This window comes from Crinia signifera, chromosome 4 (assembly GCF_055691185.1).
Source record: "Crinia signifera chromosome 4, ASM5569118v1, whole genome shotgun sequence".
NCBI classification, from domain to species: domain Eukaryota; kingdom Metazoa; phylum Chordata; class Amphibia; order Anura; family Myobatrachidae; genus Crinia; species Crinia signifera.
The window spans coordinates 212,002,080-212,021,809 of NC_139220.1; the positions used below are offsets into that span (position 1 = coordinate 212,002,080).

The following is a 19,730-nucleotide window of genomic DNA, read 5'->3' on the forward strand; positions in this document are numbered from 1 at the left end:
AGGAAATCTGGCATTGCAGGGATACAGTATTCCACCATGATGTGTGCAGCACATTGCAGAACCAGGTTGCGCAAGAAACTTCTAGAGTTGGGTGCGGAAAAGGCGCCAAACTTGCAACACAGGGGTTGGGATCGTTTGGTCGAATGCATTATGGTCGAATGTCATTACATCGAATCCATTAGGTCGAATTGCTTAAAGGTCGACATGATTCTAGGTCGACATGGGAAAAGGTCGAAATGATTCTAGGTCGAAAGGTCATTAGTTCGGCAGGTCATTAGGTCGACAAGGTCATTAATTCGACATTGTCTAGGTCGACATTCACAAAGTCGACATGGGGTTTTTCACTGTTTTTTTACCTGAATGTCAACACAGTCGACATGGACACAGTTTAAAGTGCACTGCATCCCCTCGCATCGCTCGCTGCGCTCGCAATGCGTCGGGCACGGTGCCTCGCTACGCTCGGCACACTATTTTATTCTCCCACCACGCCCTAGTGGATGGTAGGGCATGAAATACCGCCTGTCAGCACATGTCGGCTCAAAAAACAGTGAAAAACCCCATGTCGACTTTGTGAATGTCGACCTAGACAATGTCGAACTAATGACCTTGTCGACCTAATGACCTTTCGACCTAGAATCGTTTCGACCTTTTCCCATGTCGACCTAGAATCATGTCGACCTTTTAGCAATTCGACCTAATGGATTCGATGTAATGACATTCGACCATAATGCATTCGACCAAATGACCGCATCCCGTCTGTATATGACAAGTGTCACACATACAATGAATCGCGTTCATCGCTGGGGGGGGGGGTAGAGCTGCTCAGTGCATACACACTGAGCGGCATTCCCCCTGCCCTGCACCGATGGCAGGGGAGGACGGCTTTGCATAGCACAGCTCTATGCAAAGCCATCCTCAAAGCCGCTCATCTGCGGGTAATACCAGAAGATGAACGGCTTTCCCGGCGATGATGCGGGAGTGCGCAGCACCGCCGGGGCATACACACTGGTTGGCTTTGAGCTGAAAGCCGCTCAAACCTGCTGTTTTGAGCGACTTTCAGCTCAAAGTCTCCCATTGTGTATGGGCCTTTAGCCAACATCAGATAAAGATATTTGAGTGTACAAGAATAATGCAAGCAGGATGCTAATTCTTTGTGGTGCCTGGTAATATTGTTACATTGTTTTTCTATTTGAAAAAACAGAACATCATGAGAGCAAGCTTGACATTTAGGGTTTCTGAAGCATGATTGTTGCCACAAAAAATAAAAATATATTTTTTTATTCTTTATAAAAGCACCTTAACTTAGCAGAGCAGTTTCATAAAGGAACAACATTAAGGCAGGAGGAACCTATTAATACAGCCTAATGTACCTTGATCTCTGCAATAAAGGAAGCATTTACCTTTTTGACCGTTTCTAGGACAACTGCTGGGGACAGGACAGAAAAGGCACTCCATACACTAGGCTGGGTAAGCAGAGATGAGGCAGTGAGAAGGGGAAAACAGAAGTTATATGCACTCTGAATAACACCAGCTTCCTGAAATGAACCTAGATATGAAGGAGAGAAAACCATATGATGCACTTCTAACAGAAAGACAAGCAACAAGACAAGCAAAGCACATTACAAACATGCAGCAAGGGTACACAAATAAATGGCAGTACTCTAGTAGATGCGCATACGTTTGTCTACACCTCAGTGGCACACTTGTGATGCGTATAATTAATAACTAGTGGCTATACATTCCCTTACATGGAATTCATTGTAATATATCAGATTAGCATTATGTCTGGCCATGTATATACCAGCTACCTCAATGTCATGGATCCCCGTAATAGGTCATCTAAATAAGGTCTCAGTAAGGTTAAGTGATTTAAAAAAAAATGTGGTACTTGTGTAGTTTCACGGCGCCATCTGAGTACCCTTGCAGGGCTCGCTTTGCTCGTCCACGCTGCGGGCTCGGTGGCTCGCCACGCTCGCCACGCTATCTAAAATCAACTCGTGGGGGTATGAACTATCCATGTTGGCATGGAGTTAAGTTCGTTTATTTTACATAGTTTGCTGAGCGTAAAAACCGGAAGTAGCACGGCGCCATGCTGGCGCCGTGAAACTACACAAGTACCAAAAAAATGTATTACTCAGAGCCCCCTTCATATGGAATCTGTTTGCTTCTATGTATATGAATCTAGAACACTATTTACAGAATTACAGGACTTCATCATAACCCCGGCTTCCTCAGGGTATGGACAGGGCTGTCATATGACAGTATGAAGGTCGACAGGGCTTAGGTTGACACATGAAATATTATAATAGTAAGGAGGAAAGAAAGAACTCTCTTTTTTGGGGGCACAACTTTAAAATTTTTAAAATATAACTTTTATTAGATTCTGCTTATAAAATTAGGTGGAACCAACTATCATGACAGACACAATAAACATGCAAAATGTCAAAACAAGACAAAAAAAGCCCTTGCTCCAATTATTTTTTGTTTGTGGCAGAGGGGCTAGAATAGAGTAATTGTGAGCTAGCGAAAATATCTTTGTTAGTGTCCTGATGTGCTTGTTGCTTATGCTTATTATTACAATATTTATTGCAGAGTTAAATATCCACTGAAACATAAAGAACATAAAGCAAGGAAAGTACTGTTATCTGTAATGTCTTTTGCAACAATTCTATTTCTTAAATGTGACAATGTTGCAATTGTTCTTTTTTGGTTAGCAGTACAATGTTTCGATAGAGTAAGCATAGGTGCAAGCCGGTGACTGCACATATAAAACACTTAATTGGAAACACTTAATTAGTGATTTATAATATCTTAGTGAGGTAATCTCTCTTGCTATGTAGTTTGGTTGCAATTGGCAATATATTAGGTGTGCAAGAGAAATTAAATAAATTAAATTAGCACCCGTACAATGGATAATTATTAATCAGTTTTAAATTATTATTGGAAATACAGTAGATCTCCCTTTAGTGCTCATATAATAAATTGGATCATTTGTAATGAGAGATTCATAGAAGCATTTTTAGTAATTTTGCAGAGAGAAAGAAAGTCTCCTTAAAATTCAATCTGTTGCTGCTGCTTGCTGAGATGTGTGCCTCTGCCAGTATAGCAAGTGAACGAGTGCATGCAGATTTACTTTGCCTATTTTAGGTGTAAGGGGGCTTCTACTGTTGGAGCTAGTGTGTGAGACCACCTGGTTAATACTAGGTTATTGCAGGGAAGTCACCCACAGAGGCTCCAATGAGGGTACCCTGAAGGAGAATAATAGGGAGTATTAGGGGTAGCCTTCCCTCTTAAACCTGGACACTGCTTTTGTCCAATTGCCTGTGGTATTGGTGGGAAATTAGCGGTCCAAGGATGGGGAAGGGAACCTGAAAGTATCGGGCTAATGTCTGCCCTGTGGTGATGGTAAAGAAAATTAGGAAAAAATATATTATTTAGGTGCAGAGCATAGATGAAATTATTACTGCAGTATATCTATATTCGTATAGCAGGGAACAATCTCAATGCGCACTAACCCAAAGTGAGCAACTGCTGTATAGATTATTTAAGGGACAAATGTCCCAGTACTGCAATCCTTGTATGAAGGAGAGCGGGGAAATAGTTGCCCAATATGTTTCAAACCTATATGCAAGGTAGAGCGAACATAAAATGAGCACTAACACAATATGAGCATCTGCTATATAGATTCTAGTACGGGACAGGTGTCCCAGTACCGCAATCCTTATATACAGAAGAGCAGGGGAACAGCTGCCCAATATATTTCAAACCTGTATGCAGGGTAGAGCAGAGTGACGGGTAGTTAGCGGGTTCCAATGCTGGTTCCTGGATAGCTGTATGTGAGTGTCTGCCGGCAGTTCAGCTCCTTCACATCCTGGAGCGGCTGTTACCCACGGCACTGTGTGCGACATGTATGGAAGGGAATCTGTGTCGCTAAGTGCGGCGTGTGAGAGAGGGTGTCTGCTGGTACTGGTTCCTGTACTAGGTGCGGCTGATGCTTACGCTGCTAGAAGCGGCGTGTACGGGAGTGGTTTAGATGGCCGTTTCGGTGTCGCTTCATCAGTCGATACTGAAGAAGTCATACTGATGAAGCAACAGTGAAACGGCCGTCTAAACCCCTCCCATACACGCTGCATTCTAACCCCTCTGCCACAGACAAAAAATTTTGGAGCAAGGGCTTTTTTTTGTCTTGTTTTGTCATAATTTTGACATTTTGCATGTGTATTGTTTTATGTCGTATATGTATGTAAATAAGTCTCTGCAATGATAGTTGGTTCCACATAATTTTATAAGCAGAATCTACTAAAAGTTATCATTTAAAAATTTTAAAGTTGTGCCCCCCCCCCCCCCCCCAAAAAAAAAAAGAGTTCTTTCTTTCCTCCTTACTATACTTTATCCCTCTCTAGGGAGCACCTCCACCCTAAAACTGATACAGTTGTATCGATTATTCTTAATTTTGTGGAACTCAATATACCAAGAAATTTTATTTAATCTAATATTCAGTGTATCTTGTGCATAGGCAAAATTTCCATTCCTCCAAACAAACGACACATGAAATAGGTCAGGCCTAAGGTCCACAGGTAGACAAAAGCATGGAAAGGTTGACAATCAGAAGGTCAACAAGATTTGTGTTTATGTCGACGTAAGTCGATATGGACAATGTATCATGCTTTGGGCATGCCCAAGTGGATGGTAAGGTATGAAACACCACATGTATTTGAAAAAAAAAATTTGGGGAAAAACTCATGTTGATCTTTTGACTATGGACCTTCAAATTGTCAAACTTTCCGACCCTGTCGACCTATCCCCTTCCTCAACCTAACTGAAATTAAGAGGAAGGAAAGAAATCCAACAAGACCTACTGCGGTCATCTTGCTTATATAAGGAAAGCCATTTTGCCATGATAGTGTAATCTCAAAGTTTCATATATCAAATATTAATTATTTGAAGTTTTAAACATAATGGCTTTAGACACTCACTGATACCTAACTAATCTAAACTGAGGGATACTTCACATATGGAAGTACCAGTCTTATATGAAATTACATACGCTCATGGGGCATCAGTGCATAGGAAAACTCATGATGTCCAATATCAGCAGTTGCATCTGGGGACTTTGGGGCTCTTAGTCTGGTGGAAAACATGCAATAAATACATGCAATTAACAAATATAAAACAGACAGCCTAAATAATTACTGTATGTTGAATTTAACAATAACATTATAAAACAAAATGGTAATAGAACATCTAAAAAAGTGAATATTATATAATTGTATAAAAGGATGTAACTCACAAAGAAAGGCTCAGAACATTCCCCAGTACCGAGCAACCATATTTACAGTCATTTAGCACTGCCACGCCAAAGCCATACTCTGACAAGTCCATCCAGCGGTGAGCCCAGACCTGCATTAGAAAGATGCAGCTTAGTGTATGAATGTATGTATATATGTATATGATCCAACATCGTTATAAATTATAAAAAAAATACAAATATTAGAGAGCAGGACATTTTGTATTTTATCTGCTATCCAAATGTGCAGGCTTGTAAACAGCTTGTTGTGAAACTACACATCCCAGCATGCCTTTCCATAGTTTTAGTATTCCCTAATAGCAAAACTGTGGCAAGACATGATGGGATTCACAACAGCTGGAGGGCCATAGTTTGGACATGCCCGGTTTTGCCATTTAAAGCACAATTTTTTGGGTGTTAAATTATCCATTGGGGCATACATAAAAAAATACATACATACATTGTTATTCGTTCTTATGCATTTCAAAATATTTTTAAATAGTTTCCCATATTTCAGATATTTACGATACAATCTAGAATACACTATTGGACACAGCCTGTCTATCCTGTGTATGGATACATAGAAGGTCCAAAAAACACAGGAAAAACAAATGTACAGATTTGTTTGCATTTAATTGTCTGTGCTTTAATAGTTTAAAAAAATTGTCATTGTAATATATAGCTGTACTTGCTTTCAAAAGGTGGGACTTCAATATTGGACTTGCTCTGCCCCTACCATATAGCAAATAGGACTATGTGCAACCCCTTTCTGCTGTAATAAAAGGTAACAGCAATGCAGCTCTGTACTGCACCTGAAGTGAATTCCCGCCTTGCAAATTAATTTGTGGGCTGTAGCAAAGAATTTGCAGCCTAGCAAGATGACCAAATCCTTTTGTTAGAGGCTCACCATTGATTGATTTTTCCCCTGGTCACCACTCCTTGCAATCTAGGAGTAGCCAGGGTCTTATTCAGTGGCTGAAGCCACACACCCTCTCATAAAACACTTGGGCATGCCTGCTTTTTCCTAGGCACGTCTTTTCTTAGCACTCCCACTAAAAGGCTAGCGAAGGATAAAAGTATAAGGATTAATTCGCTAACATGCATCATACATGCGTACTATGGGGCGTACGCATGCACAGTGTATCAATAACAGGGCTGAATTGGGAATTAACAAATGAACCAACAGCATAACAGCTCCAACCTCATATCGGGCCCAGTCCCAGGAAGTATTGCGGTGCGTCGGCCTTTGCAGGTGTCCAAACTGAATCTCATAAGTCGCATTGGTACTGTGAACTGTGGTTGGGAATTCAACTTTCAGAAACTTATGAGCTTCATTCCAAATCACCTGTTGTGAAACAGACATTGTAAAAAAATCTGAGAACTTAAGCATACATGTGTCATATTAAAGATCAAATACATCTCAGCATGGTATAGAGCAGCCATGGCCAAACTATGGCCCTCCAGCTGTAGGTCTGCAGCAGGACACTCGTTGCAAAGGGGGTGGGGCCTTATGGAAAATGTTGTTCCCGTCCTCTTGAAGCATGGCCAAGCACTCTGGGATCTTTTGGGGGTACCCCCAGGCCCTCTATCAAATGAATAGATGATGCCTGCTGCACATGGCATCTATTTATGGCTTGCCCTAGTAGACAGAATAGTTTGTAATAAAGGGCCTCTGACAAAAATCGGGATATTTGGAAGTACGATAAATCTATCTTGACACGGAATCAGACTGTATATGATGTGATAATAGAATTAAATGTTTATACATATCCAGCCTGCACTAAGCTTGCAAACATAAAATTTAAGGGTACAGATGTGTCATCTGTACTGCTGTGTGCAAATGCATCACGGGTGTGAAAATTCAGCCACAGGAGCATGTGCACCATGCAATCCTATTGATCATGACTGCATACATCGTGCACCTGCACCCAGCCGGCACAGTAATAGTGGCATTGTTGGGGGCGCGGTTTCGGCTCTCTCCCGCTGCTCCTCACTACAGTGATCCTGTAAACCGTTCCTGTTAATGCTCATCTCCACCTGGCCACCTGTGGTGACGGGGGAAACCTCCTGAATCTTTCCTGCCTCCCCAGCTCCGGAGTGCGACCACCCGCTGTTAAGATATTGGGCCCGCTGCTGTGCGGCTCATGAGTGGAGGCCGGGCGCCATTTTACTGCTGCTTACGCCTGCCGCTGGGCTCCAGAGCTCCGGGCTGCTGTACTCCCGCACTGCTTGCCTTATCGGCGGCCACCTGCATTGCCGATCAACACATACTGGCTTCCTACGGGGTCTGCTGCGTCCCAACACCCGGAGTCAGCACTGCCCAGCCACACATCTCTGTGGTAAGGGGGAGGTTGCGGCCATTTTGGCCTATAAGGATCGGTTTTATCAGGCACCATTCTTACCGCCTGTCTGCACAGGCCTGGGGCTGCATGTCCTCTCTCTGACAAACTGGGACACTGTACATAAAGTGCTCTATAGGTGCACCTGCCTCCATAGAAATAAGGACACATTTGTGGTCTGCACGGTAATTGTGCTCTTGGACCTCCACATACTGCGCAGTATCCATTATAGTTGCTGGCTGCACATGCCTGATGATACTAGTGGCACTATCCTTTAATCATAATTAGTACATATTGGTGGTGTGCTAGCCACTGCCATCTTACCCCTAACTGTCATTTTGAGTACCATTTCAGTGTCAATGATGTCTGCATTTCTGCAACAAGTACTACAGGCGATTATTACTTCTACCCAGAGGCTTCTTGTTAAATTGGGACATCTGGAAGCTCAACCTTTCGTTCCTGTAACCACAGATTGCATACAGTGCAAACCAACACGGGTTATAGATTTCACCTATCAAGCAGAGAAGTTTCCTACTGCCTCTGATACTACTTCAGCCCCTGGTAATGGAGACTATTTAAAGATTTTTTATTTGGCTGCGGCAGTCGAATCGAAACTCCGGAGCTCCTCATTTGAATATTTCTTATGCCCCTATGCACATCCCCGGATGGACTGGAACATTTTTCAATTTATGTTCTTGCTAGGGGAATTCTCTGTGACTTTCTCCTTTAACCATGTTGAATATTGGCCTCATTAGTGGAAGTCATTCTATTGTACCTTGCTATTTTTAATGTTGTATCTACTATTCTTTTGTCTTTTTTTGTTTTCCTTGGGTTCGTGTTTTGAGAGTTATTGATCCTGCATGTTCTTAGATGTACTCTATATTTGGATGCTTCTATGTCCATCTGCTGTTAAAAAAAAAAAGGGAAGGAAGGAGGAAAAACGTATTTGGAGAGGCACTATATCTCCTTATCTTGAGGGGGAATGGGTCCTACTCTAGCTAGTGCTTTTTACTTATTTGTATTTTTCTAGCCCCTGCTAGTTATCCGTTTTACTCTCCTTCTTTTGGGGGGTGGGGGGAGAATAGATATAGTAGCATGAAGGCAGAGCTACGTATGTATTCTGTTTAGTGTAAACATAACGACAGACTAAGTCAGAATTTGCTAGATACCTTTTGAAGCTGTACTTATTTTAGACTTAAAATCCCAGGTCACGACAGTTGATCTGGCCAGACAGCCGTGACCCTGGCCTGTTTTCGTTTTGTTCGACCGCAGATCGCCAGGTGCGATTCAATGTCCCACTATTTGATTGGCGAAAAGGAGGCGGGTCTGCGTAAACGGCCGTGGATTGTCGCTATTTGGCCGAGATCGCGACAATTCACGGCCGAAATCGACAAAACGGGCCCGACTGCTTTTAAAGTCGGGCCCATTCTGTCGATCTGCCTCTTCAATGCTGTCAGGAAAGACAGCATTGAATAGGCGTTCACCGCTATTCCCCCGTCGTAAATAGTGGCCCAGATTGAATACCCCCCTTTATATCCTTCTAATGTGAGAGAGCTGGACCTAACCTTCAGGTCATTCGTTTTTTTAGCCCCCCTAAAATATCCTTTTATATATCCTTTATTATTTGGGTGGATGAGTGGGAAGGCGAGGGGTAGGTTAATTTAGTATTAGTGTATTGAAGTATTAGGTACGTAATGGGTCAGTTGGGTGGGTAGGTAGGATAAATCGGGAGAGGTAGATTATTTCTTTGTTTTGGCATAGATTAGCTACCATAGCCAAAGGCCACTAATTTGCATTCTCCTATAATCCATAGTAGTTAGAGGGGTAGGGGTAGGTATTTTTCTGCGATCCATTTACTCTTAAGTTGGGGGTGGGTTGTACAGGGTGGGGGGTTTTGAGGTAGGGTTGCTTTGGGGCTTATGGGGAGGTATTTTGTTTTGTGTTGACACGTCGATACTATTAGTCTTTTTTGTTATTTCATTCTACTCATTATATGGCTATTATTTTGGGAATCTATGCTTAGTAATTCTAAATATCCTATTACAATAAGACACCATGTGCGTTCCTGTCTCAATATGTTGGGACACCTACCCAAATGGTGCCTTTGGGTATATTTGCCCTATAACTCCTGCAGGAAATGTGGTCCTTGATATGTATTTACTCTTTGCTACTTATGCTGTATTATATCTTCTACCTGATGCACAATATTTATGTACCGACGTGTCTGCCTGCTTGGGCACTCTGTTCTTTGGAAAATCAATAAAAATTACTGAATAAAAAAAAAAATAGTGGCATTGTTAGCCATCACAGAAATGATAGACAGGATATGATGGCTTGCTATGGGCAACAAAATAAAGGTCATCTTCTATTAATGATGGACCATTTTGCACTTCACACATGACCTCTAAAGCCTGCATTGCTACACAGTCAGGAAAGCAAACACTACAAAACCATGGTATAGCACAGACAGGGCCCAAAATGTTACAGGCAAACAAATACCTGAGGAAAATGGAAAGCTAACGAGCAAACTAATGTAACAAAGCAATTTATCAAAGTAGTAAACCTTTGTATTAAACTGGATGTATGGGCTTGAAGCTTCTAGTATTATTTCTTGCAGGATACTACTAGTCCCACTGATTTTCACAGAGAACGAGACAACTCCTCTCATCCCCCCACTGCTACTGATCTCTAGTTTCTTCAAGACATCTGATACAGGCCTCCTGCAATCAAAAAAAGCAGGTGTAACTTGACAATGTACAAGTGAGGTTTACTTCACTCAGACAATAGAATTTATTATTCACATTTACCTGGTCTCCAGGTGATAATCCATCACATCCCAGGCATCCCAATATAAGGGGATATCATCGAATATCACAAACTGGTTCCCATAACAGGATTCAGGGATACACTCTCTGAAACAATAGACATTAGGGTAACTGCAGTTGTATAAAATACCATTATACACTACACATAGGAAGAATAATAATAACACGTCACCAATTAAAATTAATTATCGATTGATTGTAAAACCGTGAATACATTTGGTGGATGGTGTAATGGCTATCATTACTTCCTCACAGCACTGAGGTCATGGGTTCAATTCCCACCATGGCTCTAACTGTGTGGAGTTTGTATATTCTCCCCGTACTTGCGTGGGTTTCCTCCGGGTACTCCGATTTCCTCCCAAAATCCAAAAATATACTGCTAGGTTAATTGGCTCCCAACAAAATTTACCCTAGAATGTCTGTGTGTGCATGTACGTGTGGTTGGGAATATGGATTGTAAGCTTCACTGGGGCAGGGACTGATGTGAATGTTTCTCTGTAAAGCGCTGCCGAACATGAGTGTGCTATATAAGAAACTGTTAATAAATAAATAAAAGTAACTATAACCCAAATACAAGTCTATGATACAATTTAATAAGATTCAATAGGTTGTTTAGGTTTTAAAAATCAACAGAATAAATGTTTTGAACCTTAATTTAAACCATTATACTAAATGAATGATCACTTTAAGTTATCATTGTACAGCATATATGATAATATACAATAAAAGTCACATATTATAGCTTTACCTGTTGCATGATAGGAGTTTTAGTGATCTCAAACGTCCCACGGTATCGATGTTGGCGCACAGGATTCCATTCTCCATGGTTACAGAACCATCATCCTGTTAACAGGAATGCACCGAATAATCACGAAGCAGTTTGCTGGAAGCCAAACATGCAAATCTCTAACATTCATTTTCACTGTTTAATCTTAGCAGGCAGATAATACATATTTTACCTAAATAAATTCAATGTACGTGGATGTTTAAATATGTAAAAAAAAATGTCTGCCGTTAAAAGCAGGTTTGTTGGAATGACAAAATTGCATTGCAAAACATTCAATCTGAGCTGTGCTCTTTGCTGCTTCAAAAACTGTCAAGAAAGTGATGATTAATACCTAGAGTAAACCCAATATGGGGTTCATCTTGATAATGAAATCCTGTTGTTCGAGTTCCAACCATTTCTGTCACCTAGGCCCTTATTCAAGTTGAATTGGATGGATGCGAATTTCGGACGGGCACAAGTGTTCTTAGGCCCACCTACCGTACGGATCGCTCACACCGTCGGAATGCGGTAAGACGCCGAGAACACCTCCCCATCTGTGGGAACCTCCCCCATTCTCTGATTGTCGCCGACTATCGAATGATGGACCGAGCGGTCAGGCAGCCCCAAGTGCTCCAGACCTCTCTGACATTTTTCCGTATGAAAGCAGGGATATGGACGGCAGCTGACATCCGGCTATGTCAGCTGTCCGCCCCACGCGAGCATTATGGCCGGATTACCATACGTACGCCCAGCGTTTTCTTAGAAACTCCCATGAAACTTGGGGCGTACGCATACGGTAATGAGCCCAAACAGCCCTTCACGCCCCTCTCCACCCCCTGCTCGGATGGTTCCGACTGATATTTTTCTGCACGGAACTCACGCCGTGTTCGGACGTGCGAGGCCTTCGCACATGTGCAGAAACGCCTCTGCACATGCGCAAACACCAAACATCAGCCGTCCAACCGCACATGCAGCCGTCTGACTCAATCAGAATAGGGGCCCTTGTGACAACAAACAACTCACACTTTGCCACCTACCCAATAGGGTGCAATGTGGCTGTAGCATAATTATCTGTGATGTGAGCAGCCACGCAGTATGGATAACTAAATATCATCCAATGTCAGAACAAAAAGGACACTTTCCCAAATGCTTCATGCATGTGTTAATTATTTGCCAAGCATTCAACAGTGTGTGCCAGTGGAGTACCACACAGGGGGTGATAGAGATTTGAACACAAGCTGACTTCTTTGTAGGATATATTTGTGTGCTCACACTCCCACTTATCCCTGCACATCAGTGCACACTTGCATTAGCGCTATACTAGGTGTAAAAGTAGCATCTGAAAACGTGTCTATAGACATTGACTTTGCACAGCTATTTGTTTTGATAATACGCCATCACTAAGCTTAACCACCGTGCGTATGCCCAGTTACCACCCAGTTATGCCCCATCTTCAGCAGATGGATAGGATCGCCAATACCCAAAGACTTGTCTAGCTGAATATGTGGTAAACACAGAGAAACAATGGGAACTGCTGTGGAATTGCATCCCTGCACAAAAGTACATCTTTATTATATATAAAAGCAAGTGAATGTTAAAACGGAACGGAGTTTTTTCATTTGGAATGCCATGAAGAAATAAACATATGACAATGAAACTTACAAGCTATTCCCTTGGCTGAAATGCTCCTTTAATGAATATTTGTAAGAATTGGGCCTGATTCAGACCTGATCGCTATTGTGCATGACTGCGAGCCACCCTGTGTAAATTTGTGAGAGAACAGTGAAACTATCTTAGACTGCTATCCAATCGCACATCCATACGCATTTCCCAAACCATCAAATGATTTTCCCAGTCTGTGCAAATGTGAGCAGCTCCGACCCTTACACACATCTGCTACTGAGACAGGCTGATCGAAGCCCGCGCGGACGTCACGCACCCTCCCTTAAAACGCCTGGGCACACCTGCGTTTTTTCTGGCACTCCCAAAAAATGAAAGTGGAGTGTGAGAAGGTCCCAAACCACAGTCCATAGCAAGCTAATTAAAATCTATATCTAAAACCAGAATACCACAAGATGAGACTGTTCATGCTACTACAGTAGCTCCCATACATACCTGCATCGCTACTGCAACAGTATGAATGGGACTCACATGTTCTGGCTGCACAACATAGCCCATGCTGGGCACTTTCACCAGTCCTAAAGAGAGACAGTATTATGAACTTGATTACATGAATCGTACTGCATGTTGGATTATGTATGGCCAGTTGTAAGGCTAGTGCTATGGTATCAGTAATCATATGAAGGTTCCCGTGCCTTTACAGTATAACCTACACAGAATCTCATTTGCGTCTAAGTTAGAGGCACTATGCTGCCATTCTTTTCCAATACCCTCAATGTGTTCTCTTACACAGCTGTGCAGGGAAAGTAGGCTCCGTCCAGGTCTGTGATTCTGTAGTGTACCGGTTTATTTCTATGAAACACGAAGTTCTATGAAGTGGAAAGAGAGGAAGAGGCTGCAGGGGATAGTGTTAGAGGTAAAAAGTGTTACTTACAGTCCAGTCCAGTAAGTGTGTCTCGTGTGTACTACTAATGTGTAAGACAAGTCCTTTAGTGCTTACCCTAGTGACTTACTAAATACAATACTGCCATGTCATTTAGTGCATCGTTTTCAAAGTGCACTTAAGTGTGTCCAAGTCATGTTGTATTGCTTTCTGTGTGTCTGTCATGTACTGTATGGGTTGTGGCTTAATTAGAATGTGTATAGAATTTGTGCAAGAGTGTATGTCTGAATGCTGCTCAAAAGGAGCAAACATCTACCTACCATATATATATATATATATATATATATATATATATATATATATATATATATATAATTAGTTGAAAGTATTTACACAAATAGAGACACACCCATGAGCAGACCACCCAACCAGAACACTGGTCACGCCCCCCACATTATTAGGTGCTGGCCACAGCCCCTATTATTGTGCTTAATAGGCCCTTGATAATTTTCAGCTCCAGGCATATTTAGACCTTAATCTAGCACGGTTTACAATAACAGAGTGCTGACTTAATTGTAAAACAGAGGAAGGAGCTTATATAACCTAAAAAGATAACCTATTACGTCTTGGCTTCCAACTTGCACTAGAAGTGTCCCACAGATGGAAAAAGGAGAAGATGAATTACCAGCTCCCACATCCCGAAATGAATTTATATGATCATAAAATATTTAACGGTTAGCTTTAAGCCGTAATTTACATATTATGTAGTATATTACAAATACAGGAAATCACCTTGTGCATGAAACTTTGCTTCTCACCATTATCTTATTGTAATTAGCCTTTCCCTCATTGTCTAACTTTCTAAAGGATGTAGTCAGGATTGAGCTGCATTCACAGACGACAAAGGGCATCATTAACGACCCACAGGAGCACTCTTGGTTAACGATTGAATTTACACATTAGAACAGTGGTTCCCAAACTTTTTTGGAATCATGGTGCCCTAGAGTATCAAAAAAAAAATTCACGGCACCCTTAAGGGCCCCATACATCAGCAATTAATTGTGACAATTTTCAGATATGGAGATGATTGCCACAATTAATTTTCGATGTGTGGGCTCCCCCTTTTGGCAATCCCAATCAAAATCGCCAATCGATTGCTTAATCAGGTTTTTAAACATGTTTAATAATCTGGTATTATCTGCAGATCTTTTTTATATGTGTGGGCATTCCCAATTCGTCTTCTTCATCTATTTACATTATGAACAGCAATTGGGCAATTTCCAGATATGAAGATGCAATCTTTAGATGGAAAAATCTGCCGATCACTGAAATAAATCTGTAATGTGTGGGCAAAGTCAGATAGATTGTAAAATCCATTTATCTGGCCAAAAAATCCCTGGATCTGGAAATCCATAAATTGTGATTGCTGATGTATGGGGCCCATTAGTTCACAAGAATTTTAGAATTTTTTTTTTTAAATTAAGTAAATTGTGTTTATATGTCATCTTTAGGTTAAATGATGTGGTGATGGGCAGGATTCAGATCTGTTTTTCCACATATTTTATGCTTGCAGCCACCAGCACTGGTTTTGCCTGTTGGGCTGACCAAAATTATTTGAAATGGCACTTGACCACTAACCCTTGGCACCCTGGGTGCCCAGGCATACAGTTTGGGAACCACTGCATGAGATGATATGCGCAAAAATATTGTTATCATGCATATTATTTATTTTGTTGTTTATTGTGTACGCACATCACAACAGTCCAGCAAATCTCTACTACACAACTCTATGTTGGCTACCAGAGTTCCTTTCCAAACATCTGAACACTGACAAAACTGACACAACTCACTCAAAACCACATGAGTGTACATGTCTCTACTTTCACAGCATTTCCATCTCATGAAAAGCTTTGACATTTCAGATGCTGTAATTCTATTCCGTCACTTTAAAACTGTACACATACATTAGAGGAGATTGATAACATGGTCTGATACAAATCAACACACTCTATGCCAAAGCATACCTAAGTTTTGCTCTCCTGGCGGTCCTGGTATAGAAATAACCTCTGTACGTGCCCAAGGCAAAGTGTTTATTACAGAGAATGAGTGGCTGGCTGCAGGCTGGGGAGGGGAAACAGCTTTCAGCAAAGACTGCAAAGACTGCCTGAGGAGTTTGGCTCCTTCTGTCCGGATTTCTGTAAAATAAATAAAATAGATTCAAAATGTTAAATACAGGCAAGGCTGTGCACCAAAACAGGAAGGATGGAACCAGACTGAGCTCTGTTTTTCAATGGGTATGTGTGTTGGGATGTGCCCTAATCTTAGCCAAACAAATAACCTTAAAAAAAGAAATGTTGAATTTTGTGAATAACCCAGGCTTCCAAGAAGGAAAAGCCTGGTACCCATTCAATTGCTGGAAAGATATGGGTGTGTCCAGAGATGGCCAATTGCGAGCAGAAAGCCCATGCCTTATAGTCAGGTAGTGGAGACATTGTGGGAGAATATACCATTAGACTTTGCTTTTATGCAAGCCCAACACTATGCACAAAACATCACCCAGTCTCTCAATGAGAATGACTGGGATAACGATTTAGATAAGCAGATACTTAGCCCACACTTTGGGAGAAAAGATCTCTCCTCGTATTATTATTATCTTCTTAGAATTTTGATCAAAGATAAGGGAGGTGAAAACTGGTATAAGCAAAACTGGTCTCAGAAACACTGCCATCTGCTGGCAGAGAGTAACTGTCAGCATTACGGTTGTTAACATTTTGAATGTCAACATTGTAACTGTACCCTATTGCATATACAGTAGACCGTGCAAAATCCTATAAATGTATTGCAAATACCTTGCCATTTACTTAGCTTTTGTTGCCAAAATGTCGACATTTACATATATTGCTGGTTTTGCGCATTTCTAGATATATTATATTGTACATAAAAGGCAGAAAAGGAAATCAGATGGTTATAAAATGCTATACACTATGGGGGTGACTATGGTCACTTGCAAAAGCAAATTCTCTCTCTAATAGACAAATGCCTGAGCACTGCAGGTGGGGCTGATGTAACGTGCAGAGAGAGTTAGATGTGGGTGTTATATTCTTTCTATGCAGGGTAAATACTGGCTGTATTATTTTTACACTGCAATAGAGATCAGTTTGAAGTACAAAACCCACCCAAACCTAACTCTCTGCGCATGTTACATTTGACCCCCCCCCCCTGCAGTGCACGTTTTTTTCCATTAAAGAGAAAATTTGCACACACACACACTCTACATACACTAGTAAAAAAACTAAAAGACATTAAGATGATTTTACAAACAAAACCAGGGTTGTCTTACCCTCATAGTACCCGATAGCATCCTCAACCACTTGCTGGATACAGCTCCCTGGTAATACATCATGAAATTGATTCAACAGAAGTAACCTTGACCAAAAGGGACAAACAGAGTATAAGCTGAAGAAACATCGCACACATAGCTAATGCCATATTAGTGTAGGAGTTGGGGCCCTTATCAACTTTAAATGTTGAACGGCTTATGTACATTCTGTATTTTAGGAGAGCATTTAAAAGAGGTCTCTTCACCAAATCAAGAAAATGCATGCACTGCCCACTATGTAGGGTTCTGGACTCAAGGCATAGTCTAATTGGCCATAGCCAAAATCGCACCGTGTGTACACAGACGTTGACTGCCCTGGTTCCCTTAGTGGTATGTTCTACAGACACCTTAACAGTCTGTACTTGATGGGAAGGTGTAAGGTTAATGGCATGCGACTGAATTTAGAAGGACATGCAAATATATAGCACTGAGCAAAGTATGGATGGTATCGGGACAATGGTCTGTAATCTCTTATTACTGCATGGCATTAACAGCACAAAAAAACAAGAAAGGATTGTTTTTTAACAGCAAAGAAAAAGCTAGTATGTTATGTGGTGTGCTCATACTGAACTCTACAAAGTACGTTGGTTGAAAAAGGGAATATGGGACACAGGACTACAGTATTTAATTTTAGAAAAGAACCACAGAAAAAAAAAACACTGCATGTTTGAAAAACCTTTCACCTCCATAGATGCTGAAGCTGATCAGCTGGATACATGAAATCCTGTTCATGGGCCAGGGCCAGAGAGCTGAGGAATTCCACATTGTGCAGTAACTGCTCACACTGCCGGTTCCCTTTCTTAATCTAAACAAGAAATAATGTTTAGAGACTGGTGCAGCTTACGCTTATTTGCAAATTTGTACAGTTGCTCGCCACCATGATCACACCATGTTACAGAATACTATCTGTGGCAGCTCTGGGTGGACCATCAGTCAGTGCAGTGTAATCCTAATAAAGGGACAATATTTAATGGCTTTTTCCCGATCTATGTTTTTTTATACATTTTCTACATCTTTCTAAACAGAATGCAGTAACCTATTACATAATGGTAAGTCGCCAGAGAGAAGCAGCTGTATGTTCTTACCATGCATTATTTCTTTCGCTTCAGTGGATAAAAAGAAATGTAACAGCACCACATTGGTCTAGTATTATAATATAGCACTACTGAAAAGAAGGTGAAGTATTATTGTTCACATGTCCTGTTCTAAAACAACTTCTTGGGCCAAATGTAATAACGTCTGAGTTCAGTGGCCATGCAAAATGTAGGCCAATCCCGGATGTTTTTTAAAGGGGCAATCATTTAATAGGCAAAACTAGGCCTTGTAAATGATTGCCCCTTTAAAAAATATATATATATCAGAGTTCGGCCAGCATCCTGCACAACTGCCGAACTTGGACTCTACTACATTGGGCCCATTGTTTTTATTTTAAATCAAATGCAATGTTGTGATATAAAATCGAAACCTACATGTTATGTTCAAATATAGTGGTCACATGAATAACAAATAATTACCTTTGCTTGTGTAGTGTAGGTGCCATTGTGCAGCTCAAGAAACAGTTCTCCCACCCAGGTGCAGAGCTGCGAGGTGTCCGACTCCAGAGCAGAGAAAAATCGGTCAGGAGTAGATAGTTGTACTCTGCAATGCAGACCACATGCAATGGCCTCATGGATATACTGTAATGTATTTTGAATGTTGTACTACTGTACATGTTGAATACTAGCACTTTAGAACAGTTGAGAAAGCGACTAGTTAGTACTCCCCCCCCCCCCCCCTACTTTATTTATTAAAAAGTACTGACTTGGGCAGACCATCTGTATCCTTCATCCTTTTAAATCGTCCCAACATATTCTCAGTTGGACCCCCGCCTCCATCCCCATGGCCATACAGGGCAATACTGCAGTTGACTCGACCTTTATCACGGTTGTTCCTCATAGTTTTTAGCATCTGAAAAATTGCAAATTAAAATTAAATGAGATTTAAAGAACCGTGCTAAGACACATTACACATAAAATATTGTGTAATCAAGAGATAATGGGGGATATTCAATTCAGGATTCCGAATGCTGGAATCCCGGGCCATTTTTGTCCGATCCGACAGTAACTCGATAGTCGGATCTGACTGCCTTCAATGCGGTCGGTAACTCCTGCACTGAATAGGCGAGTGCCGCTATTTCCGCTGGCACAGAATGAAAACCCCCCTATGTACGGAGCGGTGATCCACTTGTGGGCCTTTTAAAAAGAAGTTAAAATAATAATTAGACATGTTAATGTAATTAGATATATAGCTTCTGCAGTTTTCTCGGCAAAAGCTCTATTTATTTGAGATGAGGTGGCTGCTGGAAGCCACAACAGTACATTGAACTGTTGGGGGTGTATTTAATGCTCTGGCAAGCGAGCACAGCGTTCTCCATTTTTTGTTCGCTGTGCATTCTCCATTTTTTTACCCCTCACCATGCCTCCTGCTCACCCTATTCAACGTGTCAGCTGATCGCCGCCCCTGATGGCAAGCATTGACCAATACGGCGTACAAGGAGTTAATGGCTCCTTTTGTAGGCAGTGTTCAAATATTGCAGAAATACACAAATTAGCCTCAAAAAAGGATTCCAAAACAGCTGATGTGTGAAAAGCT

The 19,730-nt window shown here is 41.4% G+C and overlaps 1 protein-coding gene across 1 annotated transcript in view; it reads right to left on the reverse strand.

Annotated features, from left to right (window-relative positions):
- The window catches only part of MAN2C1 (mannosidase alpha class 2C member 1), a 42,954-nt gene that overhangs the window by 2,356 nt on the left and 20,868 nt on the right, over positions 1 to 19,730 (reverse strand). Inside the window, exons 12-24 of the mRNA XM_083183724.1 lie at positions 18,901 to 19,046; positions 18,614 to 18,737; positions 17,783 to 17,904; positions 17,061 to 17,146; positions 15,745 to 15,915; positions 13,333 to 13,415; positions 11,200 to 11,294; positions 10,434 to 10,538; positions 10,190 to 10,346; positions 6,489 to 6,632; positions 5,291 to 5,400; positions 5,048 to 5,127; positions 1,401 to 1,546 (exon numbers count right to left, since the gene is read on the reverse strand). Coding sequence (XP_083039850.1) covers positions 1,401 to 1,546; positions 5,048 to 5,127; positions 5,291 to 5,400; positions 6,489 to 6,632; positions 10,190 to 10,346; positions 10,434 to 10,538; positions 11,200 to 11,294; positions 13,333 to 13,415; positions 15,745 to 15,915; positions 17,061 to 17,146; positions 17,783 to 17,904; positions 18,614 to 18,737; positions 18,901 to 19,046 — 1,569 coding nt within the window. The remainder of the gene's footprint in view (positions 1 to 1,400; positions 1,547 to 5,047; positions 5,128 to 5,290; positions 5,401 to 6,488; positions 6,633 to 10,189; positions 10,347 to 10,433; positions 10,539 to 11,199; positions 11,295 to 13,332; positions 13,416 to 15,744; positions 15,916 to 17,060; positions 17,147 to 17,782; positions 17,905 to 18,613; positions 18,738 to 18,900; positions 19,047 to 19,730) is intronic.